The sequence below is a fragment of the Cyprinodon tularosa genome, unplaced genomic scaffold (genome assembly GCF_016077235.1).
Source record: "Cyprinodon tularosa strain WSP-4 unplaced genomic scaffold, ASM1607723v1 ctg256, whole genome shotgun sequence".
Taxonomy (NCBI): domain Eukaryota; kingdom Metazoa; phylum Chordata; class Actinopteri; order Cyprinodontiformes; family Cyprinodontidae; genus Cyprinodon; species Cyprinodon tularosa.
The window spans coordinates 515,683-542,783 of record NW_024038950.1 but is presented as its reverse complement, the minus strand read 5'-3'; the positions used below and the strand labels follow the sequence as shown (position 1 = coordinate 542,783).

The window sequence follows — 27,101 nt, the reverse complement described above, 5'->3', positions numbered from 1 at the left end:
AGATTTCTGCAGAATCAACCACACAATGAACGCTAACGTCCTCTGCTACTAAACGCTCTTCCTGCAAAGTCAGTGACTCAATGCAATGAGCTGAGTTTCCTTCAGATAGAAAATCTCTGTCTCATTCTGTCTGTATAATCTGATTAAATTGTCTCTATAAAGTGACTTGAAATGACGTGTTGGGAATTTGGGCTGTATAGATAAACGGAACTAAATTACATTGAGCTAAAACACATAAAGATATACGTGTACTTTTGTAATGCAATGTAAACTACTTTATCAGGTATCTACAGTACAGTATATATATATTTGATCCTAAAGGAACTCTAATTAGGTATGTTTTTTGACAAACACAGTCTGATGATAGACAGTAATTCTATATATGTTCTCTCTAACTAAGTAGGAGTCGTTATTTTGGCCACATCTAAGGTCTACTTTGAACACAGATTTCAAAGAGACTCGATCTTGCCTTGGGTTGTTGCCCAGATATTCAGTCTCTACTGGAAAACTTGAGGAAAGATGAAAAATGACAGAAGATTACAGACCTGTGTCTTACAAAGTTGTTCAGTGTCTATCACTGCATAGATGGATCTGATCCCTAACAAAATGATGCTCTAAATGGACATGACTTCTTCTTATGTAGGATTAATTTAGCTTTATTGAAGGAGAGTTCCAGATATGCCATTAAAACTACACATTTTTAATAACATGAAATAGATATAAAAAGCTGTTCTTTTGTGTCGACTTTGAAAGTCAGAGCTTTTAAGAGATAGAATCACACCTTAGGACAAATGGTAGTACAGCTTTCAGGTTGTCGGTTACTCACAGAAGCAAAAGCAAAAAGCTTTTAGATTTGACCTTTGATATTTATGGCATGCTGTGAAATCAAGAGCCAAGAGCAGTCAGAAACTGCTGAAAGATGGAACGGATTGTTTCTGATGCAAGTTCCGCCTTGGAGTAATTGCAGTCTGACACAGATTTACAAGAGCAGCTTGACTCTAAAGTATGAGGAGCAGAGAAGTCCTGTTCTTTTTGTCTTAGGCTACTTAAGCTTGAGGTCATTTACAAAGTATTTAAGAGAAAAGGTTCTGAGGGAAACACATTAAATCCAAATTTGGACCTGAAACAAGTAAAAGTGGGATTCAAATTCAAATTCAATACTCCATACCTCTGCTTGAGGAGAATACTTATATTTATTAAAGCTTCCACTTTCATTTGTTGTTTCCATTTTAATTTTAATAAAAAGACAAAGAAAAAACAGGTGCACATTTATATGTTCAGTAACAACACATTAACTCCAGATCACCATGTTTTGCATGCTCTGCACACGCCCCCAAGTGTGTGCCCTTATGTAGTGTCTCACCATCCATGTCCAGTCTCTGCATAATGATAGCCAGCTCCACTTCGCTGGGCATGTAACCTAGGGAGCGCATGGCCATGCCCAGCTCCTGCTTAGAGATGAAGCCATTCCCATCTCGGTCCAAAACTCGAAAGGCCTCACGGATCTCTGCACAGCAAAAATAAAATATGTCACTGCAAAGGACTGACTGTCCCTGTGCCTCTTTTAATTTTTAAACACTTTGGAAAATACACAATATCAAATTTAGGATGAAAGTTTCATAGATGAAAAGAGCAAATTCACTGCTACTACTGTGATGGAGCATCTGCTCTTATTGGTCCTGGTGTGAAAGTGTCTGGTTAATGAGATAGGATGCCAAAATTATAAGGTGTTTGGGTTGATGTAATTTTTGCTAATTTGTTTGTGTATGAATTTATTTGGTAATTTGGTCTGGTTGCAACAAATTTTTTATCCAACATTAATTAAGTCCAATAATCTAGACCTCTAGTTTTATTTTAAAGTCTAAGGCTTTTCTGAGAGTTACTCATTTTATTTTGATATTTTTAAAAATCCAACGGTCTTAAAATGGTTACTATTCAAAATGGCTTCAATAATCTTTTTTCCATTTAATAGAACTCTGATACTAAATGTTTGATTGGGAAAACAATATCATCCAGGAGAGTTAGATAGATAGAATGTGTATCTTCTCTTTTTCTCATGTCTAAAGAATGTGGTTGGGAAACATAGAATAGAAATTTCTTCTTAAAGTCAGCCTATTATGGCACGGCCATGTTTCCAACTGTGCTTTAATTAGTTAATTAAAACATGATGAATCCTTTGCCAGAATGTCTAGATGCAGACAGATGAATATTACTATTTCTTCATAGTAATCATGGTCTTCATGGTCATCAATCTCTATAACACCTCCCTCAAGTAATTTTATCTTTATTATCTTGTGTGGTTGGTTGTATATATATATATATATATATATATACTTTAATAATCCCAGAGGGAAATTATTTTTGTTACACGCTTCAGTTACAGTTTTATATATATATATATATAAATATATAAACATTTTCTACTGTGTTTTTACTAAAAAACTTATAACACTTAATTCAGAGCTATAATGTGTTATCTGATAGTGTCACTAAGACAGTCTAATCCAAGAGGTGTAATTAGTGATTAATGGATTTTAGCGAGTCTTCAAGGAGCTAAAAGGTGCTTTCCCAGAGTTGATAAGAGGCTTCTTGATTAACTATAAGTGTAGGAGCTTTTCTCACTGACAAATCAAGGTGAGAGTCAACTCCCTCTCTCCTTTACTCTCTCTCTACCCCGATGCCTGTATAAGTTCCCTTTCTTGTAATGCATCTTTTCATACTCGCCATATTGTACAAACCCTGTGGGGGCTCCACAAAGCAAATCACCAGCATTTCTACCAATAGCGATTCTGTGTTCCCACGCAGAAAAAGGATTTTTACCAACAAGGAGTTGTGATTAAATACACAGAACTAAAAAGGGAATGTGTTTGATGTGCAGCAGAAATATTTAGAGCAGCGAGGAATTTCTCACAAAAAGCCTGCAACAGCTTGTTATCATGTCAAGCACTATAAACATTGATAATCTGTCTGTCTGTCTATCATTTTTACAGTTACTCTCTTATGGGATGTATTTATAACATGCTTGTCTTGATTCTGTGCTCTTTTTCCAGGTTAGCTCTTCCTGCCTTGTCTCTATTTTCTCTGTATGTTAGATAAAAGATAAAATGAAAGCTGATTTTCAGTCGCAGCCACCACCTAAGCCTGTAAATATTCCTCACAACTCATAACTGGACGTGTCCTCTGAGTGTCCACCTCTCATTTTTTGGCTTTCTCCAAGAAGGTAGAATCAAAGGCAAGGCGAGCCACTGTGAATGAGGGTATGCAGCCTCCCAGAACACAGTGAGACCCATTTGTATTCAGTCCAACAGTGGGGACCACGTTTTCAATAGGGTACAAATGAGCTGGTCCCTGATGCATTGCTGCTCAATGTGTGTGTGCATTTGCGTGTTTGTGGGATCAGGAGAGACTGCAGCATCTGTCAATGGTTGTGTGTTACAAAGATAGTCCTCAGGTTATGGTACATGTTCACATACTGAAAATCAAAATGCTTTAAAACTACATAGAAGGTTTGAGGCAGTTCGTTCGACTGGTGATTAACAATTTATCTTTCTACGCAAACAGATAAACCTGCAAGGGTCTTCTGAATCTTCTGAAGTGGGATTAGAGGCTTTTTAAAGCAGGCAACAGCTTCCAGCCATTTTGGCCCTGATCAGCTCAAGGTTTGCTTATATAAAACACATGCAAGCTTGGCAGCGTCAGCAAAGCTGACCTACTAACAGGTGCAAATTCAGCGACAAAAGTTAGTAGAAAAGCAGCCAGTGCATGTTCAAAACATATGCTTATCACCCTAGTGTTCAAAATACTGGTAGAAGGATATGTAAATATGAAATGCTTTCCATCTACAATTTGATTTATCAACACTGAAATAAATTGAAGGTGCAGGTTTTGCATAAATGATTATTATCAATCTGTAAAGCAGATACAAATTAATAACCTAAGATGTCTGTGGCCATTGTGGGAAAGAGGCATTTGTATAATGACGGAGTGGGGGGGAGAGTTTAATGTGAACATATTTGGACTGACAAAATTAATATTAAAATAGTATTAGTAGGGGGTGGGAGGAAAACAGCATAGCATAGAGTGATGCTGTGGGACTGCAGGCATTCTTTTGCAATTTAACCAAAATAATAAACAAAATGACTGCATTTAAATATTATTGCTGTGATTTATAAACAAATAATCAAAAGTACTGACAGCAGCCAGAAAATGAGAAAGAGGAAATTTAAAGAGGCATTAAAGTGGGAAAAAAAAACATTTTTATCATCCATCCATGAAAGCTCGAATTGCTAATCTATGTCTTATGCTTGCCTGAAAGCACATAAACAAACAATACATTATCATTTTTATAATTCCATTTTTGTTATTTTTATTATTTTTAATTTTTTGTCCCTAGCTGTGAACTTAATTTTTCTATCAAAGCCTATCTTCCCCATCAAATTTCCATTAACACATGCAAAATTTTTATTTTAATAGGGCAGACTGTAACAGTTTTGCATCTGTTATCAATTACACATACATTCTAAGTAGATCACTTGCCACTTAATTGCATGTAGAATTCTCTGTTTAGACAACCATTTTTTTATTACTCCTTAATAGGTATCTTAGCTGATTATACTTTCTGTCTACATCAAACAAACATGCTGTATACAAAGGATCTCTGGCTCACTGTAGCTTTACCTTAGATGTTAGATGGTTCAGTTAATACAGCCCCTTACAAAAACCTATTCATCTTGTTTTCCACATTTTGCTCTTCACAACCTCTACTTGTAATGCATTTCATGTGAGGTGCACAGCCAAAAGGTTTTACATAAATGTGAAGTTGCACTGCAAGTTTTTCTTGTTGTTTTTTTTCCTGCTGTATAAAATCCAACGCAACCAATTGTCTTCAGAAGTTATCAATGGTACAGTAACCAGAGTCCGGCTGTCTGTAATTTAAAGGTAGTGAACCTGTAAAAAGAAAATAATTAATATAAAAACCTTTATGGGGCAGTGGCAAGCCTAGAGTTGAATGTAACATTGCAATAAATAATTTAATATATACTAGAGGCGTGTGAACCAATTGGCTCTGGTAAGATGAGACCAAAGTTATACTTTATGATCGACATGCAATATACAACGTTTAATAAAAGCTAATGCCCTTTTATCTGTTTGTACATGTCTTCTGGAGCTCTCTCAGGTTGGCTGCAATCTACACAATTATGTTTGTTTTCCATAATTTCTGAGTATCATGTCAGTGTGTGTGGCATCATCATAGCAAGGAGTCCAAAAAGTAACATTATATGATGCAATGATGGACTCTAACCAAAATCACTTATGAACTGTCACTCATGGAAGCCTAAAGAGTAAGTAGAGCAGTTCCACAAAGACAGGAGACTTGTGTAAGGGAACAATAAACATGCTGTAAACATGCTGGGGGCAACGTAATGCTGTGGATATTTTGCAGCAGGAACAGAGAGGTTAATCAGTCCTAGACAAGCAATCAGGTTTACAGATTTAAAACTGGGACTCATGTTTCATTTAGAGCCCTGCCACAACCATAAATATAGAGATCTTAACCAACTTCTTAACTAAAGCAATCTACCATCTGTGATAGGAGTTGTAAAAAAAAAAACATATTCCATTCAATCTGACAAAACTATGAGCTATTTTGCATTAGAAATTGGCATAAATTTCAATCTATAAACGTGCGCAACTTGTAAATATGTATTTCAAAACAATTCTAGGTGTAATTTCAGCAAAGGGAGACCTAAATAGTGATTCACAGCGCTGAATAAAAACACTTTGCACTTTTCAATGTTTTATTTAAAAATGTTGAGAGGACTGTACTAATTTCCTTTTACCTCATGTTATGCAGCACACAGTGCTGGTTTAAACACATTGAGAATTTTAAATTTTACATAATGACAGAAATGGAGAAAAATGTACAATAAGAGTTTATAGAAGATCTGCAGCGATCCAGGTCCCCTGAAACAGACCATTCATAATGACATATTTGAGTCAGTGCAGAAGCTCAGTTTTTGGTGCACAATAACTGTCTTTGTGAACTGGGCTGAGTCAATTCATGCAACAGGGAAAATGGATTAAAAGATTTGTACAACAAAATACTTCATAGCAAAGCGCAGAGAGCATTCATTCAAACTGCAGCAGCGCCTCATGTATAAACACAAACAACAAGCAGTCAGACTTCTAGACACACTTTCATGCTCAGTCCTCACACTATGGAAGGATTAGCTGTTTAAGCAACCCCCTTGCAAAAACAGGGCATGTGCTCATTGCATGCTGGAAGTCTTTGCTTTGAAAAGAAAGCACAGAATGAACCATGCATCTCCAACTGAAGCTGATATCAAGACAAACTACCGTTTGCTTTAGTTATTTTGTTCCTCTGACCCTCTATTATAACTATTTATCACGGTATCAAGGTGGTTGCCTAGAAAATACTCGTAGTTAATAAAGTCTTCACAACAGCCAAAACTTTATGTGATATTAACACTGAACTTCAGAGTAATAGTGTTGTTGTATTTAATGCTCCAGAAGTCAAACTGTGAGGCCAATCAATCCCTGCAGGATGTGGTAATCAAAGCTGAACCAGAGAGCCCATCTTCTTTCCACAGAGGATGTTTATATCCTGACTGATCTTTAAGTTTTCCTCTCCAGCTTTGTTTTCTTTCTTTCATTTTTTTGTGTGCAAATCTTAAGATTTGTTTGCAGCCTGCTTGTGAGCTTGCTAATGTTTGTTTCACCATATGACCCAATTTAAGAGAAAGGCTGCTGAGCTCCGCAGTGAATCAAAATTTGCTTTGTTAGGTTTAATGTCACCATGACTGATTGTAGGGAATGGCCAGAACCTTAAGAAATAAAGCCCAGGAAGTCTTTTTTTGCTTGGTTAAGTACAGAGAAAATGGCTCCACTTTAGCTTTGATTATTTATGTTCACACTACATCAAACCAAATTTGGGGGGGGACTGGTAACATCAATTTTCATGCAAGATAAAATATGAATGGGGAGCTAATTAGGGTACGACTATAGATACACTACTCTGCTGTCAAGCTCCACTTCCTTCTGAGTTGTCTGACTGATTTTATTTCCTAAGCTCCATAATTGGAAACCAATGCATCCAGTCAAGCTCTGACAGAATGGCTAAATGGAAAATCTTCACCTCTAGAGAATTGGAGCGTTGTAACGGCATTGTTCCACCAACGGCCCATTAATTGTCTGTACCTCACACTTTGTTCTGCATCCACACATTCCTCCTTGCGCCTCTCTCTGCAGGGTTGGGACACTCACCTCCCAGCTCCTCAGTGGAGAGGCTGGTGAGCTGGAAGGCTTCGCTGCCCTCAGTCAGGGAGCTGCTCAGGTAGTTGTCCGGATAGAGCAGGCCTGCCCGCACATGATGGAATGGCATTGTTTCCCTGCAAAGCAAAAGAAATGTCACACATAATTGTGAAATATTATGTGAAAATAAATACAAATCAGTAGCAAGCAAAGATGCATACATAGTGAAGCAAATTTACTGTTTTGTCAGACTTTAAAGTGTAAAATATACTAATTTAGCTGAGATGGGTGGTTATCCTGCAAAGTTCCCCTTTAATGTTAGAAATAATATCGTAAGCCCTATATTGTAAAATATTTGCATTATATCATTTGTTGATAGTTCCAAAACTTCCTTAAATTAAAGATTACATACAATTGTGGAGCCAATAAAATAAGGGAGGGCAATATATTGAATTCTAACCAAAGTGCAGGGAAAATCCACAAGTAAGGTTGGAAGTAAGTTTGCAAGTACCAAGTTCAATCCCCACTCCCTCCACTCTGGGTTCCTAAGCAAAACCCTTAACCCGGTTGCAGAGGCTATGCGTCAGAAGCATAATTTGGCCTTTGTCCCCTTTGTGCTCCCCGGGCGCCACACAGTGGCATCCCGCTGCTCCCCAAGGGGATGTGTCAAAATGCAGAGAACGAATTTCCGCATTGTGGGAAAATAAAGGGATTTACATAACTGTAAGACTGCAGCACCAGGCACCTTTGAATGGGTTGTTATGCAACAAAGTTGTTGTGCTCTTTACAAAGAGAAATAAAGGCCCTCTGATTGTGATTTACAAACTGTTAAAAATGATATCTTGTTTCTTCTAAATCATTCTATCAGACTACTTGGTTTGGGAAATCTCTCTCCACCTTTCTGCTACTTCATGTTTAAAAGAAGAGAGATTCATGTGAGCTGTTGTTTCCTCTAACCTTCCCTGTCAAATCCAATGGCTCCCTGTCCCCCAGGACGATCTCAACTGCCACACCAAGGCGCCACACGGCACCTTGACATGAAACCTCAGGCCTTGTAAAGGTGTCAGTGCTGTAGCTGCCTCAGCTATTGCATGATCAGAGCAGCTCTTCTTTGATTTGCCAGAGTTGTCCTGCTGAGGGTTCTCCGCATGTAACATTCTGACATTTTGATGATACGCTTCATGCTGTATTCCTCCTAATTTCAGATGTTGAGTTGAGGGGTAGAATGATAGGCGAGTTAGTGGGAGGGAAAGAAATCCAGAGGATTTTTTTAGTCAGCATCTACCAGGAATGAAAAGATGGCAAAGGGTCTCATCTAAAGTGATTAAAACTGTCTCGCTTATCTTCTTGCAAAACAAAATTTTGACCTGATTTTTTTTTTTGGGATCTTAGGATCACAGCCAAAGGAAGAAAAGGCTGTGGTGAGTGTTAAAAAAAAAGTCTGCTTTGATGATCTGCAAAGGGCACCAGGTGTGAAAACACAGTCTCTGAATGAGACAGTGATAAAAAGCACAGTTTGTTGGTGTGTATGTAAAAGGGTATTAACATGTACACAGCTCACAAACTCCAAGGAAATTTGCTCTTCACTCCCTCTGCTACTGGGCTAAACGTGCCTCACGTAAACACTGAACTCACTCAGGTCACACACAGAGACATGCATCTATTCTAGAGACAAAGCACACATTTAAATCCTTCAATACATTTAAGGCTTTCAGTCATATATTACCAATAATAGTGGGTGGGCTCCCCTTGGGTAAACAAGCACTGCACAGGAGGAGCAGGAGGGGAAAAGGAAAGATGAAGCATAAACATAAGGAATATGCACAAATTGGCTAAACACAGCACCTTTAACGACACATTTGGAAATCTCCAAAAGTAAAGACGTATACAGAACTGAGGTGTTAATTAACGTATGTTGAAAGGAGGCTCCAGTTATGGTATTATTTAATCTACCAGTAGCCTGAACCTTCTTATTCACACGAAGAGCTCTGACTTCCTTTACAAAGCCGGTAAAGTGTAGCTTATGTGTGTCCATGGATTTCAGGCTGTGAAGGTCTCTTCAATTGTAGTAGCACTCTTTATTTAACAATTAACTGTAAGACATCAGAGGCTGTTTGTCTGCAATGTGTTTCCAGTTCCCACAGCAGCTACTTTGTGGGTATTGTTCGCTTGCATACTAGTGAAGAGTATTAGTATACTTTCTTCTTGTTTATCCAGAAGCAATGACTAGCACTGACATTGCCTACTAAGAAGGTGCAAGGAGTTCTGATATTTTAGACATGTAGGAGCTACTTATTGGACTAAAAAGTATTTTTGTAATGGGGGAATTATATATTGTCATACAAAGAAACACATAAAAAAGGATGGAATGAGTCTTGCTACAAAAAAAAAATATTATTTTTTATCGTTACTGAAACAATTATTTGTTTTTTGTAAACATAAAGTGTATATATAAAAAAATATTTTTTTTTTTTAGATCTTTATCAAAACAAATTACCCACTATATCCTTTTCAGTAATAATAATAAAAAAATCTTTTGAGGCACATCAATATGAACCTATTATCAGCTTTTGAACGTATCCACTGGCTTTTCAAATAATTTTGATGGGTTTTAAGTCTTGAGGCAGGAATGCCTCCTTGCCATCACCCTAATCATTAATTCTCAGCACAGATTCCGCACAGATTCAGCACTGTCAGATTCCAATTTCGATTCTGGCAGCGTTGTTCCAAACTTTACCATAACTTTAACTAAAAGTAAATCTATTGATTGAAAATAAGAGTAGCTTCAATTCTAAATGAGCAAGGACTATAAATGGGCTCCTTCCCAATACTTTTAATGCAGCTCCTACCTCCCGATTCTATCCTTCACCTTTCATGGGGTCAACAATAAGAAAACTACCCAGAGTAGGAAAATAGCTCCGGACAGCTGTGCTGAAGGACACGCATACACTATGTTTGTGTAGCAGTGTGTCTATATAAACATGGTTTTTATATTTGGCTTTGTTTAGGATAAATAGATAGTATGATGGATAAATACATGTATATAAGGATTCCTTTTATGTTAAACAAATCATGCCAAATAAACGAATACCCCCAAATACCAATACATTCATTCTAGATCAACATTTCATCATTACTTTCCATATATTTTGTTTCATATTTTCCTCTTTCAATTATATTTTTGATGCATGTTTGTTTCTTATCTGTTGGAAAAAAAGCCGAAGTAAAAGTTTCATAATCTATATTTAATGATGAGATGAGTTTTAACTTGTCATAGTTTGGTCCTTACTGGGTTTACGAATGATGGTTCTAATGCCCTGCTTCTTTTAATCAGGACATAGAGATTATTTATGGCTTCTGTCATCATTAGAAAAAGGTTTCTTTAAGAGCATTCAAAAAAAATAAAAAGTTAAGTCGGCTGTAAGGTCCTCACTCTCATTTGTTTGATAATAAACCTTCTATAGATTCAAGATTAGTCATAGATATATCTGTAGAGGTGAGAAAAATCAATGTCAATGCAGGGAATTGGATGTTGTATTAAGTCAAAAAATATATTTGTGTCATCAGGAGAAAAGGTTGCAGAGTATAGAATTTAGAATAACGTTGGAAATTAAAGGATAGAAATAGACTGAAAGGATGCAGCTCCTTCAGTAATCACAGAACGATTGGATTTAATCTGCCCATTTATAAATAAGCTCGTTATCGAATTTATTTTCCGTCTCATGTTTACTAAGCAACAACAAAAGGAAGAGCTCCTTTCCCTTCCTCTATCGATGTTGCCCTGATCTAACATAAGCGTCCTTGTTTTGTTTTTTTTGTAGATAAATATTTAGTTTAGTAGACAACATTGTCAATTTCTATTTGCCAGTTATAGTTATTCATTCATTTCGGAAACCTTGCTTTGAGATTTTCCAAATCAAATAAAGTGCTGACAAATTTTTTACTCAATAAATTCCCATTTGAAAATATAGGATGGTACAGATTCATCCTTCGTCACATTTGACATTAGGGTTTCGATTTGATTTACAGAAAACATAACATCTGATTTTGTAAAACTAGACTTAAACGTCCTGTAGCCTTTGCTCTGTGGTATCTCACTGTATGGTTTAAAAACTATTCTTATGTCAGTGATGAGTGATGGCTGCTGTAGATATAAAACAGATTAGAACAAAACTCATTATGAAAGGGGAAATCCACATATGTCTATTCTGGATTTATTCATGTGGTTAGGTTTGAACTAGTATTAATTCTACAGTGTTCGGATGTTTGAAGAGCTGCAGATCTAACAGGTTATGTACAGCGCCGGTACACTGTCTATGTGGATAGCAATGAAAAAGCTAAGGTATTAGTTTGGTGGGAATCTGTCGAAATGGTTAAGTCATCTGCAAAAAAACAACAACTTGCATTTAGGAAAGAAAGATTTAACTCTGTACTTAAGCCTAAGACACACAAGAGCCACTGACTAAATCTAATTGAACTGGTGGTTCACCTTACTAGGTGAGTTGTAAAAAAGAGTAGCCACACCTGCAGGCATACGTTCTAATAGAATCTTATCACTCCTCTGATTAACCTATAACTTTTCATCTACAATTTTAGAATGGGTTTTCTTGGAAAAAAATAAAATAAAGATAAATAAATACTGGTACAACTGTAATTCTATCAATTTAAAGCATAATCATGGTAAAAATTCTTTACTTTCTTGACCAATACTCTCAATCCTACTTTTAATTCCAGAATTCCTGAAATAAAACATAAGTTACTATTGCTGATCACAGACCATATTACATTATACATTTTTAAGCAAAGAAAAGCCAGTCTGAAACAGGATTGATCCCTTTCGGTTCGGCTAGAGATCCTACATGAACTGAATTCTGAGCGCTTTACTGTACTTTCTAATGACTTATTTTCCTCCATACCATTTTGCCATGCACTTTCTGTGTGAACTGAATATTGATCTGCCTTATTCTGTTTATTCTGTCGGTATCAGTAACCGTGTTGATGTTCGGGGACCAATCAGAAAATATCTTCATGTCAATTCCCATGCACTTTTGCTTTCTTCTTTTCTAATCCTTTGAACCTAATAGTAAAAATGCATGGAGGGTGAAATGCTGTGCCACATCATCACATATGCTGGTTGTCAGTGTCACCTCAACATGGTGGACAGAGATTTTACAGAGCAAGTCTATGTATTTTTTTCACTTTCGAAGCCAAGCAAAGCTGTCAGAGTCCTTAAATCCAGCAGACCCTGCAGCAATGGTCCCAGGATCATATCCACTTTCCACAGAGCCTAAGGTAAGGTGAGCTGTTTTTGTCAGACAGGAGTGTTTTTACTTAAGGATTTGAATGCTTTGAAGATTATTTTTTTTAAATTCACATTGATGAACTACTGAATGAATCACAAGCAGAATGCATTTTCCCATGCTAAATATCCTTCCATAGGGTGCCGGTTTGTTGAGTGTCCAAGCTACCACCTTTAGGGCAGATGTACAAAATATTTACAAGAAATTATTGTAAACCTGAGTTTGAATATGGTTCTGTTTCTGAAACTATAACCACGCCAGATCTGATCCTAAAATGTCTTCACCAATAAGTAACTGAGCGTTTACCGTGATAAATTATCTCAATAATATTGTTGGTTTGCTTGGATTAGCTATTTTGAATTTTGTCCCTTTATAAAAAGGAGGGCTAAGTATTTACAACTTTAAGTGTTCTCTCATGGATTCTTTCCTGGAAAAGATCATTGGGAACAAATACTATAAATAATACTTTCCAATTTATTTATATCAAGTCACTATGAAACATGTTTGAAGAGAATTGAACAGAATTGAATCTTACTCAGACAAGATGGGTAGGAAGGTGGCCCAGAATAATAGAAAAAACAGAAGCTTTTTATCCTGTCACATAATTACATTTTAGACATGTTGTTTGTAAATGAGGAATCATCACTGGCTCCAGCGTATTGAGATAAGGCACATTGTCAAAGACAAAGTAAATGCACACTGACAGAAAACTGTCTAAACTTCAGAAACTTCTAGGAAAACATTAGTCTTTATGCCTAACAGGTATGTAAAGCTAGGATTTAACATGGGCAATACTAAAAAAAAAATCCTAACATCAGGGTTGAAAATATGCAAACTTACATTGAAAACATGAAGATCCTTTATCACCCAGATTATTTTGCCAATTGTAGGTATAAAGTTAAAGAATTTCATTTGATTATTTAATCATTTATCCATCTCTTGTACATTAAAAAGGGGTGACACATCAACTGGACTAAAGAGTAGGTTTGGTCATGCGTTTGGTTTTGGTGCAAAGTGTGTTCTGAACCCATTGTAGAAAAAAGTAAATGGCATAACAAACATCTGCCATATTTAGAAGATTGCGCTCCTTAAAAAAACATTTAAAAAATATCAGAAATCAAGCTGTAAACTTCATTCTCAGTGCTTTAACCTTTAAAAGACACTGACATTGATGCCTGAGCAACTTTGATGCAGTCGGTGCCATGATTAGATTGTTACTCTACATTTTCACCTGTCTTCTTTCTAAAACAGACTTTTTTTATGCTACGCTAACTTCACAACATTCAGTACCCACTAAATTCTTCGTATAAATTCATATATTATTTTTACAGTTTATGCCAACAAATATTTTCAATTTTATTTGTGACTACAAACAGTTACATAACTGGAAAAAACGAAATTAAATTAAACCACATTTGCTATTAAATGTTTATGTAAATATGCGTGCAGAGAGTTAATATGTTTACAGAGAGCTTTATTTATGTTTCAAGTACATAGAAATATTAAGATCAACAAAAGAATGATACTGAAATGTTCTTATTATTTTTGTTGTAAAATGGTACAAATAAACATAAGGAATAAATTACAAGGTCAAACATTAAAAACTAGGAGCTTCTGGGCTTTATTATGTTTTTTTATGGTTTTATTATAGGTTTTATTATGTCATGCAATTTACATGCGGGTTTAAGTGGTGCATGAGCAACTTGATAGTAATAATGGCCTGTACTTATATAGTGCTTTTTCAAGTCAGGATTCATTCACGCACACACTGATGGTGGCAAGCTACATTGTAGCCAAAGCTGCCCTAGGGCACTGGCACCACTGCGCCCTATGATCACCATCAGTAGGCAATGTGGATGAAGTGACTTGCCCAAGGACACAACAACACTAAAAGCTGGCTCTGGGGCTTGAACTAACAACCCTCCAGTTGAAGGTTAAACTCCTTAATCTGACGCCACTGTCGCCCCAATAGCCTAGTTTGATTATTGAGCTTAGCTTTAATTCCAAATGTGAATAATAGTTGATTTATTTTACGTTTTTAGCCGCAATGGGGCTAAAGACATTATTTAGTCACAGACTGGGTAAAAGGAGAAGAAGAGATTGCGAAATGTAGTATAAAGTAGTAAATCCGCTATTATCCGGTTATTGTCGGGCAATGATGCGTCTGTAGGTAACTTTACATCAGGGACCACAAAAATCTATTTTAGAATGGGTTTTCATTTCCCCCCTAACTACAACAACAAACGTTACCAAAAACTATTTAGATGACACACAGCTATGCATCTCCATATTTCCATGTGACTATGAACCCATTTAAGCAGTGGATGAATGTACAAAAGAAATCAAGGCATAGCCGAGTCAAAACAAAACTGAATTAATATTTTTTGGGACAAAAAGAAGAGTGTTTAAAAGTTAGATAATAATTTCAGTTAGTACAACTTAAAACCACCAGCCAGGCTTAAAATCTAAGTGTATGAACTCAGACCTGGTCCTTAAGGGGCACAAAAATACATTAACAAAGTTAGTCTTCTATCACAGAAGGTCTCCAGGATTAAAGGACTAAGGATCTTAAAAAAACAACAACAAAATCAATACGTTCATCTTTAGTAACTTATGACTGCATTAGCGTTTTCACAGGTCTGCCTATAGGTCGGTCAGACAGCTGCAGCGGATCAAGAAAGCTGCTGCCAGCATCCTCACCAAAATTAAGATGGTGGAGCACAACACCCCAGTTGTAAAGTGTTTACACTGGATCCCCATCTCTCAGATAACAGATTTTAAAATACTTCTGCTAGTCTATAAATTACTGAATGACTTAGCTCCAAGTGTTTAAACTACTCAGACCTCTAAGGTATTTGGTCTCCAACCTACTTTGTATACCTAGAACCAGAAACAAACATGGATAAGCAGTGTCTATTTCTTTTGCAACGATAATCTGGAATACATTTCCAGAAAACTGTAAAAGCCCCAGGCGCCGCACAATGGCAGCTCACTGCTCCCCAAGAGGATGGGTTAACTGCAGAGAGTTCATTTTATTGCTCTGTACTGTTGATAGTATAATGACAATAAAAAAAATAAAATGCTGTAAAGCCTCAGTTGCTTGAAATTAAGATTAACAACATATATCTTTAGAGTTTCCTTTGGCTGTCCCATCCAAACATTGTTAGTTGACTTTAGTTGACTTTCCAGTCCAACTTTGGTTCACTTTTTATAATTTTATTTTTTTCAGTTTATCATTTCATATTTTTTTTTATATATAATCTTTTTACATATACTTAATATTTAAAAACTTTCCACTTTTATTCTCTATAATTGTGTTGCTTCAATTCCATTGCAACATACTTTTGTTTTTTATTTTTTCCTCATGTACATCACTAAGAATTTTCTCACTAAAGTGTGCTGTATAAAAAAAAGTCTTGTGTTGTCTATACAGTAATTTAAAGAAATGTGAATGTTAATCTTTCAAGAACATCACTTCAGGTGTTGTTTTTTTGTTTGAAATTACTTTTTTTTACTATGGATTTAACAAATAAAGCACCATTTAAAGCATTAGGACTCCAGCTCTACAAGTAGACTCCCTCAGTTTAAATTTTTCATATACAATTTCCATCAATTAATGAGAGTAGAGTCAAACCGTTGCTTAAAGTCCCTTCAAGCAAAGCCAAATGGCCAGACAAACCTTTAAAACATAAAAGTCATTTAAAAAAAAATGTCTATTTGTCAAAAATGTATTATTTCACATATTTCCAACCTTATATGGGGAAAGGAATTGTTTTATTCATACTTTACTTTTTCTTTGATCATTTTTTAATTTTAGTTTTTGACTCCATCAAAATCATGCACATAGGGGTGTTTTGCTAGATTCATGCATCTTTGAGTAATCCTATTGCGTTCAGCTGTCTGAGCAGCAGCTCCTCTCTGACCTGTGAAAACAGGTGTTTGGAGCAGAACTACTTGGGCATGTCCCCTCCAGGAAGCAGCTACTTTAAAAGCGTGCTGCAGTACTGTAAACGACTATTAGGCCATTTTAGAAGATTATACCGCCAAAGAGTTACAAAAAGTTTTTGTTTTTTTTAGAATCTATCTTCACAGGGCAGCTGCTGTCCTTTTTAGGCTGATTTTGAAGTCTTAAAATCAGTTTTTTGGCCATGAGAGATCTTTGTTCAGCCTTTAGAAGTGGTGTGACGAAATGGTCGGCTCCCAGACAGAGAGAGGAGGCTTTGAAGTGTTTTTCTTCAGAGTTTGAATAAAGCAATGAAATTTCATAACAAATAAATACCTATATAGTTTAAAGGATTAGAATCGTCTTGTATTAGCCTAAAGGGGACTTTGAAAGGCTTAAAAGGTATGATGTATGATACAGGACCTTTAATTCATAATGTCCTGTTTTTCTACAACATACTGCAGACATGACTTTTAGAATGACAAGTAAACATGGTTTCAAATCATTGACCTAAATCCATGTGGAAATGTCTACCAATAAAAAGTTACTTAGCCAAGCTTGGCCAGATTTATTGCCAAAGCAATTAATGGACCTTAATGCAATATAGCATGTTTGTCTTTGGAAAATAGCAAAATCTTGTTCCTGAACAATGGCTGTACATTCTTTTGCTGTTTAAACTGGTCTCTACAGAGTTTGAGTGAATGACTGAGGTATCTTCATGTACAAAGGAACTACGCAAAAGAGTAAAACAGACCAGTGGAGGCCCATGCTTACCTAATTTATTAGGGTTTTCTTGTGATGTCACACACAAAGTGGTTACATCAGGGTGTGAACATGTCTATTGTTGACAAAGCCAAGACGTCTCTATCCAGGTTTGTTAAAAGACATAGTAGTGTATATAGACTTCTAATTTTGAGTAAGATAAAATATTGGGCTGCTCAGTAGCACAGTGGGTAGCACTGCTGCCTTGCAGCAAGAAGGTTCTGGGTTTGATTCCCGGCCTGGGGTCTTTCTACATCAAGTTTGCATGTGTGGGTTCTCTCCGGGCACTCTGGCTTCCTCCCACAGTCCAAAAACATGACTGTTAGGTTAATTGGTTTCTCTAAAATTGTCCTTAGGTTTGAGTTTGTGCATGAACGGTTGTAGGTCCTGTTTGTCTCTGTGTTTCCCTGCAATGGACTGGTGACCTGTCCAGGGTGTACCCTGCCTCTTGCCCATTGACAGCTGGAGATAGGCACCAGAACCCCTCACGACCCTAATTGGGACAAGCGTGTCAGATAATGAATGGATGAAATAAATTATCTTAAAAATAAAAGATTTGTCTCATTTAATGTCAGTAAAAAAAGGCTGTTTTTTATTGATAATTGGTTGTATGAGGTTTATTTACAGACAATATTTTTTCAGTGATGCAGTTGTCACTGTTTCTTTGAGGGAAAAGGTCCTTAGTTAAAATCCTAACCTATATGGTCTTTTTGAATGGAGTTTGCATGTTCCTCTTATAACGTGACTGTTGGGTTAACTGGCTACTTAAAATTTCAAACAAATTTCCCGAAAATCCCAAATTATACCTTAAAGGGGTGATAGAATGCAAAACGAGTTAACATTGTCATAGATGAATAATGATAGTTCAGTAGGTGAAATGGACGTACAGAGAAGTTCAAACCCCATCGACACCTGCTTTCTATGCAAATCTCACAATTCTAGATTTCTACCATAAAATGGGTGAATCCAAACGAAGCCCTGAATTGACGTCAATTCAGGGATGTTGCCTTATTTGGTTCTGACCTGTACTTTTGTCATGTTCCAAAATTGACATACAGACCAGCCCACTGGTTCACTGGCCCAAGAACATGAATAGAGGTAGATGTAAGACACCAGTTTAGCTGTTTAGACTACAGTTGGGTTAACTTCTACAAGAATTACAAAGCAGGCAGTTTCTCTATTGAAAATGAGCCAGAACCAAAGGCGTAAATGCAGTTTTCCAGGCTGCACGGAGAAAGGCGAAAATTATCACAGTCTTCCCAAGGATCTGGAGACTCGACAGGCATGGATTATTTTTGTCTACCAGAAGATTCTAGCAAAGTTTGATGCTCAGCTTTTCATTTGCTCTAAGCATTTTACCAAATACAGCTTTCAAAAATCTTGGACAGATTTGGGTTTCTGAAAAAGAGGACATTTTTGAGTGCTGACCTCTGACTGGACCCAACCTGGTATTCTAACCAAGCTATCAGCTCCGGGGCTGGTCCGAACCCGACCTGGTCACGGTATGCTCCCCCCTCCCTGCCCGGTAAGGCAGACTAGGGGAAACATGGGGCCGCCGTTGACCAGGCTACCATCACTGGGTCGCCAGGGTTCCTGGACCAGCCCTGGAGCTGACGGCTCAGTTCTGCTGCACTGTAGTCGACCAAAATCCCGGACGACTTGAAATTCCTCCAGACATTTTTTTAGGTATGAAAAGTAGGACAAGTCCGGGAAAAAGAGGAAATCTGGTCACCCTACCATATCAACAATTTGATGTTGATGTTGCTATGATGACTTTGCTCAGCAGCTTTGCTCGTTGTAAACCAACTAATCAGAGCACAGCTCATCTAAATATTCATTAGCATACCATAAAAGGAAGAAAACCTGTTCTTTCATTCTGGGGCTTTTAACCAGGCTTGCATTAGGGCTCATAGAACAGCAAATATGCCATTTTCAGCCCAACCAATGTTACACACCCTATTCAGAGACCTTAAGGACCAGCACCAAATACCCTATAGAATCATTCTATGACCCCTTTAAATTAATCAGTGTGTGAAAATTGATTAGAATTAAGAGACCAAGTAATTAGACATATCATATGGAAGCAATTTCTTTTGGTATCATCTGCTCTTTTAATTGTTCCCTTACAGAAAATACCCACTCATGACAACATCCAGCAAACATTGTAGACAAAAATCACAAAAATCAGTCACATGTGTATTCATTCTTCTTTGTTTGTTACTTTCTCTTATCCTCCCTCCTATTCTCCATATTCTGTTTTTTATTTTTTTTTTACCAACTTGTGAAATCACTGAATGTTGTCAAAGAGATGGACATCAGAGCTGACAGACACAATGTTTAGCAGAAAGGCTCCATCTGATAAGCTCCATTGCCTCCATTGCCTGAGTGCAGTGAAAGGTGTGGCGTAAAGACAGACAGGTATGCAGGCTGATAGGTGGGATAGGATGGAAGGAAGGAAGAGGGTAAAAAGAGCGAATAAAAGTGGGCTGGCTGACAACATTTGAACTACGGGTCACTTGCACACCAGAGGACCTAGTTTGAAGTCTGCTGTGAGAACAAATTTACACCCAAAGCAGAGGCTCAAATTAAGAAAACTGACTGTGAACAGGCATTAGAAGGAGAATCCGCCTTTTTTCCCTCCACATTCCTCGTTTTATTCCCATAGGGAAACAAATGCATTACTGGAATGGCAGAAAGGGGTCAAAACTGCTTTTTTTTCCAGCAGCACATCCAAAGGACATCACAGGTAGACAGCACTAATAGGATAACAGAGGAATTAAACTTCCACAACATGGACCTACTTTCAGGCAGAATTGGACAAACATGCAATTTATAGCCAGTGCCTTCCGAAAGTATTAATAACCCTTAAACCATCTCCCATTAAGAACAAACATAAATATATTTAATTTGTAATTTACATAAGACAAACAAAAAGCTGTGCATAGTTGTAAAAGGAAAAGCAATTGGATTTCGTTTTTTCATTTAAAAAAAATTCAATTCTACAATTCTTATAGGCATTTTCTTTCATTCTGATATGTTCATATAAAACATAGTGAAATAAAAACTGTCTTAGAAAAAAAGAAAAAGACTAACATCATGAAATTTCAGAGACACAGTGGAAAAAAAGAAGATTTTTTAAGAATAAAGGTGTGAAAAGGCTCATTAAAGAGTGGCGAGATTACAGCAGAAAAAAACAAACAAAAAAATGATAACAATGAAAAACGAAAGTGCTTTGACCAGTTGAGATTAAAACAAAAAAAATTTTTTTTTTGGCCTATTTGCAAAATGATTATAAGCGAAATGCAGATTGACAGAAGGCTGCATCATGTAGTGGGGTCGTTTGTCTTTAACAGAGGAAGGAAAACTTTTCAGTTAAAAAGAAGATGAAAGGAGCTACAGTAATTACAGAACAAAAGAGTTTGGATGGAATGGAGGTTTACCTTTCAGTAGAACAATGACCTTGAAGAAACAATGGAATGGTTTATGCTGGGTTTCAGCAACCTTTTTAATCCAATGAGCAATTTTAGTGTTTGTGAGCCATTGTGGGCAAGAAATGCTTGATCAATATAAGAAAGATAACTTCTAACATTTTGCAGCAAAAAAAGTCAACAAATTGAAGTAATTGAAAAAATTAAAGAATCAAAACTGCTATTGTCTCTGTCTTATGATTAAAAAGCAAAAAAAAAAATTAAAAGGGCAAACATTGCTTTAGGATTTTTCAACAAAGTGCATCAGGTATTTTTTTTCCTCTAAAGAAAATTAAGTAATTAGAAAATGACATGAAAATGAACACCAGTATCATACTTTGAGGGATTTCTTTGTACATGCCGCATAAAGCAAAACAAAAAAAACTCTATTTTTCATGTAATTGCTGTCCAAAGCTCAGCAGAAGGGTTACACATGACCCCGAACCCAAAGGTTGCAGACCCGGGGTTTAGATCTAAAAATGTTCATGCATTAGAATGAATAAACCTCCTAGATGTAGATCCAGTTTAGAATATTTGGTTTGAATATTGCTTCTCAGAGACATCCTACATCTGGTCAGACTGAGCTTTTTTGTACAGAAAAAAAATCAATCCCTAAAAATAAACCAAATCCGAAAGATTTTTTGTTGTATTTAGGCCAAATTTAGGTTTTTATCTGTATACGTTTTGAAAAAACATCTCTTCACATCTGCTGCTTCCTTATTATCCACTATCCTCTGCTGTTCTGTCATATAATTGACCAATTATACTAATTGAAGTGTGTGTTTGGAACCAGTATTAATACTTTTTAAAGGCAGTGGTTCTTCTCTAGAGTTATATTAGAGTTATATTAGTAACACATAAATTGAAATAGACACGTCTTTCATTCCGAGCCACAAAAACAGAGGGTTGCTCTGCATGTCTTTTTCAATACAGGCTCCTGCTAACGGATGAAAGCAATGAAACATCAGCTAATCAGTTGAAGCACCAAAGGTAGACACAGGTAAATCTCTGTAATTCATCATTTACCACAGACAACAAAGCAAAAGACAGAGGGAGGGTAAATTTATGAGGCACATGTGCAACATTAACAAGCCACATAGAATATAACTGTGATTTACTGGATTTGTAGAATGCAAACAGTAATAAAAAAAAAAAAGGAAATCAAATTGTTCCCAATGTCCTTGCTTTCCCTCTTCTGCACATCAACACATTGTCAGTGTCCCACACTGATGTCACCTTGGGCATATACAGGCAGTCATGCCACAGCTGTGATCTCAGCTGTCTTACTCTAACCCATCAAACCTGGATTCTAAAAACATTTCCTCAAGAGAGGCGCTAAGTATGCTGCCTACAGCCGGCTCTCTAGAAGGTCAGCCTGGGTCACTTAATGCCTAACATCAGTTGCTGCAGGAGTTCATTATTACAGATATGGAAATGTCAATAAAGCATTCAATTTATTACAAAAAATTATGTTTAAAGCTAAAATAAAAGTTGAAAATCATCTAAAAGTTTAACAACAGTTAAATATCTAAATTGTAAATCGAAGCATTACCTCTTAATGACTTAATTCCTTTTATTGGTTAGAGCCTTTTTAGGAGCATAAGGGAGACCAGGTTGTTGCTACGTTTAAAGTAAATGGACACAAATAATCGGATTGAAGGCCTGATCAGATCAAAAATGTTCCATATAAACATGTCAGAACAAAGATTTAAATCCGAGTTGCCATTCCGATTCCACTCATTGGGATCTTTGGAGTAAAATAATCTCCACTGCACGGATGCAACGTCAGCGTGACATTTGTCTCTTTACTCCTAACCATCATCCACTGGCTACTGCTCCTGGTTAAAGGAGGTGGCACTAAATGTAATATCTAGATAAGCATGACTTCATCCCCTCTACCTCTGTAGCAAATTATCATTAGCTTAAGTTACTGCTGAGCCTTAACTTTAATAAAATAACCACCAAAAAGAAAGTAAGGATACAAATATATGACACAGATCCATAATGATTAAAAACTACATTAACAGGCACAAAAATAAAGTGTTGGGCAGGCAAAAAGAGTAGCTGAATTTGAGGATGAGCGATACGGGTTTGTTTATAAAAAAGGAGCTTCTTCTTCTGCTACTAATGTGTTGATGGATGTGATGAAACGCTTCATACATGTATCCATGTCATGATCAGGATCAATTTATTAGTTTCCGCATAAACAGAGATTTAGCATTTCCCATCAACTAAGATTTAAATCAGATCGGGGGGAAATTTTAGGCATGTATAAGTAGCTACAGCCTTTGGCAGCTGGTCATAATGTTATGCCTAATCAGGGCAAATTAAATTAATTGGGAACATTAAGTGATTCGTCATCGGCTTTTGAAATGTATGTAATTTCTCCTGATGATGCCTTAGAAAATCAACCCCTTCTGGACCCCAAGTTCATTTGATAGGTTTTTAATTTATGCTAATTAAAACAAAAACAATCAAACCAGTTGATTAATTCCAGATTAGGGTGAGTCACTGTCCTTGTGTCTGAAATGGCAATAACCTGATGATGGAGAGAATATAAGCATCATGGGCTGATGCATCTGCAAATAAAAGGGAAATGCAACTACTATCTTCCATCTTGTAGCTTCAATATTCTGCTGCAGATTAAAAAAACAAACAAAACAGATTTAAATGTCCTTAAAATGCTTGACAGCTTGTTTTAGTCGTCCCAAGATTATGGCTGAAAGGTATTGGTCCTAAAATCAAACCCTGTGGATTACCACAATGCACTGTATTGTATTAATGATCAGATAAAAGAAATAAACCCTGATAAAAGTGATCTACTGTTCTACTGGTCTGAAATGACAAGGACATATTTCACTGACAGGGAGAAAAAGACTGGACATCATGGTCTGATGCATGCACAGATAAAGGAAACACAGCTGGTGTCTCAGAAACTTCAATCTGCCGCTACATGTCAAAAATATATGTGCAAAATAACAACCCCTCCCTCTCTCCTACTCACCCACCCACGCTTAAAGAAGAAAAAAAATTGGCTTGCACCTGCAAACTCGGTTTCCTAGAGGACATATATCCACCAGTTACCCTCAGGAGCGTCCCCAGCTTGGCATCAGATGATGAGTCTGTGCAAAGCAGGTGGCAGATCTGACCATGAAGTGTGGAGTTAGGAGCACCTGGCTCTGTCAGTGAATGCTGTTGGGGTTTGGACTGCAGTCAGTCTCCATTTATCAGAGACGAGCTGCAACAAGCAGAACATCAGAGCCGCTGATGAAGCCACCAAGCATTATATATGATGGAGTGCTTCACACCCCGCTGCGTCCTGAGACAATTACACTATAATTACACTTATGGTGCGTGATGGACCTATAATCACCTAATCACATCGATCAAACCCACGCAGCGCGTAGTGACGCGAGCCGCGCACACCTGGATCCTTTGCTAAATGGTCAGAAACACCTTGAAACAGTAGGATGAACACACATCGTGTCTGCCTGCCATTAAGACAAGCAGCCAGGGAGGTATTGATGTGCCATGAGATAAGAAGCGCGCGCGCGCGTCACGCATTCACGCGCAACACAACAGGTGCAGCCACGATCACCGTGTCTGCAGGCGTGAGGAGGAGCGACCTGCGGGGTGATCACCTTCATCACCTTTAACGCCCTCACTCAGAGGGAACCATACCTGCAGAAGGAGCTGCTCCCCCCGGAGTCACAGTCCCCTCCCGTTCCGTTAGCGCACCGGTTGTTGAGCGGCTGGAGCTGCTTTCAGTTGCCGGAATGTGTTTAGTCCGTTTGCATCCGTCCTGTCCTCTGAAGGAGTCCGTCCAACAGTCCAAGATGGACTCATTCAGTCTGGGTGTTGGACCTGGCTCCGTGAATCCACCGGTGTGTCATGTGCCCCCCTATTTACTTTTCAGATACTTGTTTGGAAAATATCAACTGGTTAAGGTTAAAACGTTGTTTGGATTTCCCCCCCCCAATTCAACATAAAATAATAAATTGAATCTATAATCTCTTTAGCACCGACATTTGCAGCAGTTTGTTGCCCAGACGGACGCACCCGCAGCCGCCCACGGGTCTGTGTCTGAGATGCGCTGCTTCTCCTGCGTCTTCTGCTGCTGAGGATGATCTTTCCTCCTCTACTGATGGATTCAAATTCAGTCTGCAGCTGATAGAGAGGAGAAAAGCTCGGAGATGAGATCGTCCAAGCCGCCGATTAAAGAGAAGGAATCTCCCGCTGCTCCCGGTGACAGATTTAACCCGTTTAATGTGTTGGTCCTGCCCGATGAAGGAGGGGCCACGTTGGGACCAACCAGCGGCTGATTGTCAGAGGGAGCTCATCTCAGGTGTGTCTGTGAGTGACTTGAAGGAAGGGAGGAGGAGGAGAGACCGCGAGGTCCGAGCAATTAAGGTTTAAGTGGATCAGTAAAGTACCAACCTCTCTCTCTCTCTCTCTCTCTCTCTGGGGGTGTGTATTTTGGTGAATGTGTTTTCATTTAGCCATTCTTCACAGCTGGATGAAGCATTGATGTCCAATTATGGTGTTTAGGAAATGACATCAGAGGCAGTATATGATGCAGTGTTTAGACCTCTTTTTTCCCTTCCTTATTCTAATCTTTATCTTTCTCCCCATCTTCATTGAATCTTGATTCTGTTTTTAGGTACCTTACCACTGAACACCTCTACAAAGTTGGTGAAACGTTGTTGTACAATCCAATCACTGAAAAAGTAATGCAACCATTTTTGGCATTTACTTAATTACATTTAATAACGTGAAGGTGAAGAATGATGAAATGATGAAGTTTGTATGTATGGGGCACATTTCAGGTCGTTTGTCTACGGCAGTGGCGGCGGGGATGGGGGGTGGTATAGGTCGGGGGGCTGGGGTGTTGTACTTCATATGGGGTCCACCCAGATAATGTTGCCTACGGGCCTATTGTTGTGTCATTATGCCATTGCACTTCACCTTGCCTGCTGATGGTCTGAAAGACTGGTGGCACCAGTGTATGGCAGCTTCACCTCAGTCATTGAGCCCCAGGGCACCTCTGCGGCTACAATATAACTTGCAACCATATGTGTCAAGGTGGGGGTGGAGGTTTGACAGGAGGATCTAATGCAGAATGAAGCTGAAGTGCTTTCTTGAATATTTAATTAACCAAAAAGTTCAATAGAAGCAAAAATCCAAAACATAAATCCACAAAAACTGAGAGCCAGGAATACTTACAAAAAGGGGGCAAAGAAATGACGACAAACCAACAAAGAGTGACTGAACAGGGGGAGAATAAATAGGAGAGCGAAACAAAGGCCAGGCTCATTAGCAGATTGGGAGCAGTTGTGGACAGAAGCAAGAAGGGAGCTAGGGAAAAGGAGACTGACCCAAGAGGGCAAACAAGAAAAAATAAGAAGTAAAATACAATGAAAAATAACTAGAACACAAAAATGGAAATAAGACCAACGAAAACTCAGAGATAAAACATGAAGAGAACCAAAACCATGACAATTAGCGTGGTGTAAATGACTGTATGGAGTGTAAATCATTTTGGTCAATTGTTCTGACTTGAAAAAGCGCTATAGAAATACCGGCCATTTATCATTTAACAATTTACCAATAAAAAAACAAAACAAATTTTTCACTCAGGATTTGTTAATTTAAATGCTTGGAGTTACTTTAAAAATACATTTTAGTTCAGTTTTATGCCCATTTTAATATCAATTATATAAAACAAACCTCTTATATATAGTAGTAGACAGCACAGTGCAGTCCATAATAGTAAAATAACATTTCAACTATCTGTTCTCTTTAAAGAGATGTATTGTATTCAGTCCCCTATACCTCTCGATAAATCCGATAAACCAAACACATGTAGATGCTCATTTGGCCTCTTCATTTGATTAATCTTTAACAATACCCTATAACAAACTCCAGGGAGGAGCTGGAAAAATTCATACCTCAGATTAATAATTCTGTTCACAGGACAACTATTAGTTGTTCACTGCAAATGCCTGGCATCGATGAATCACTGGTAAAAAATTTAAGAAAAGTCATGCAGGTGATAGAATATAAGCTCATAAAATGAGGTGTTCTGCTAAGATGAGATCAAAATTGAAAATTTTTGCATGCATACAGAAATGTTTTTTTTTTACAACAGGCAAATTGTATTTAACATCAACATCATCCCATACCCATGTTTTATATGGTGTTGGCTGTATTATGCTGCAGGGGTGCTTTTTCTTCAGTACATGCAGGACAGTTAGTCAGAATTGATGAATAGTGCATGGTTTTAAATGCATGGCAGTCCTAGAAGACGTTATGTTGGAGAATGAGACAAAAAGATCGTAGCAGAAGACCAACAGAGCA

At 37.5% G+C, this 27,101-nt stretch overlaps 1 protein-coding gene across 1 annotated transcript in view; it reads right to left on the bottom strand.

The window, feature by feature from the left end:
- Nucleotides 1-25,160, bottom strand: part of LOC119785680 (calcium-binding protein 8-like) — a 50,579-nt gene extending 25,419 nt beyond the window's left edge. Inside the window, exons 1-3 of the mRNA XM_038288444.1 lie at nucleotides 24,426-25,160; nucleotides 7,285-7,409; nucleotides 1,364-1,507 (exon numbers count right to left, since the gene is read on the bottom strand). Of these exons, the coding sequence (XP_038144372.1) occupies nucleotides 1,364-1,507; nucleotides 7,285-7,402 (262 nt within the window). The 5' untranslated portion in view covers nucleotides 7,403-7,409; nucleotides 24,426-25,160. The remainder of the gene's footprint in view (nucleotides 1-1,363; nucleotides 1,508-7,284; nucleotides 7,410-24,425) is intronic.
- Nucleotides 25,161-27,101: the final 1,941 nt, after the last annotated feature.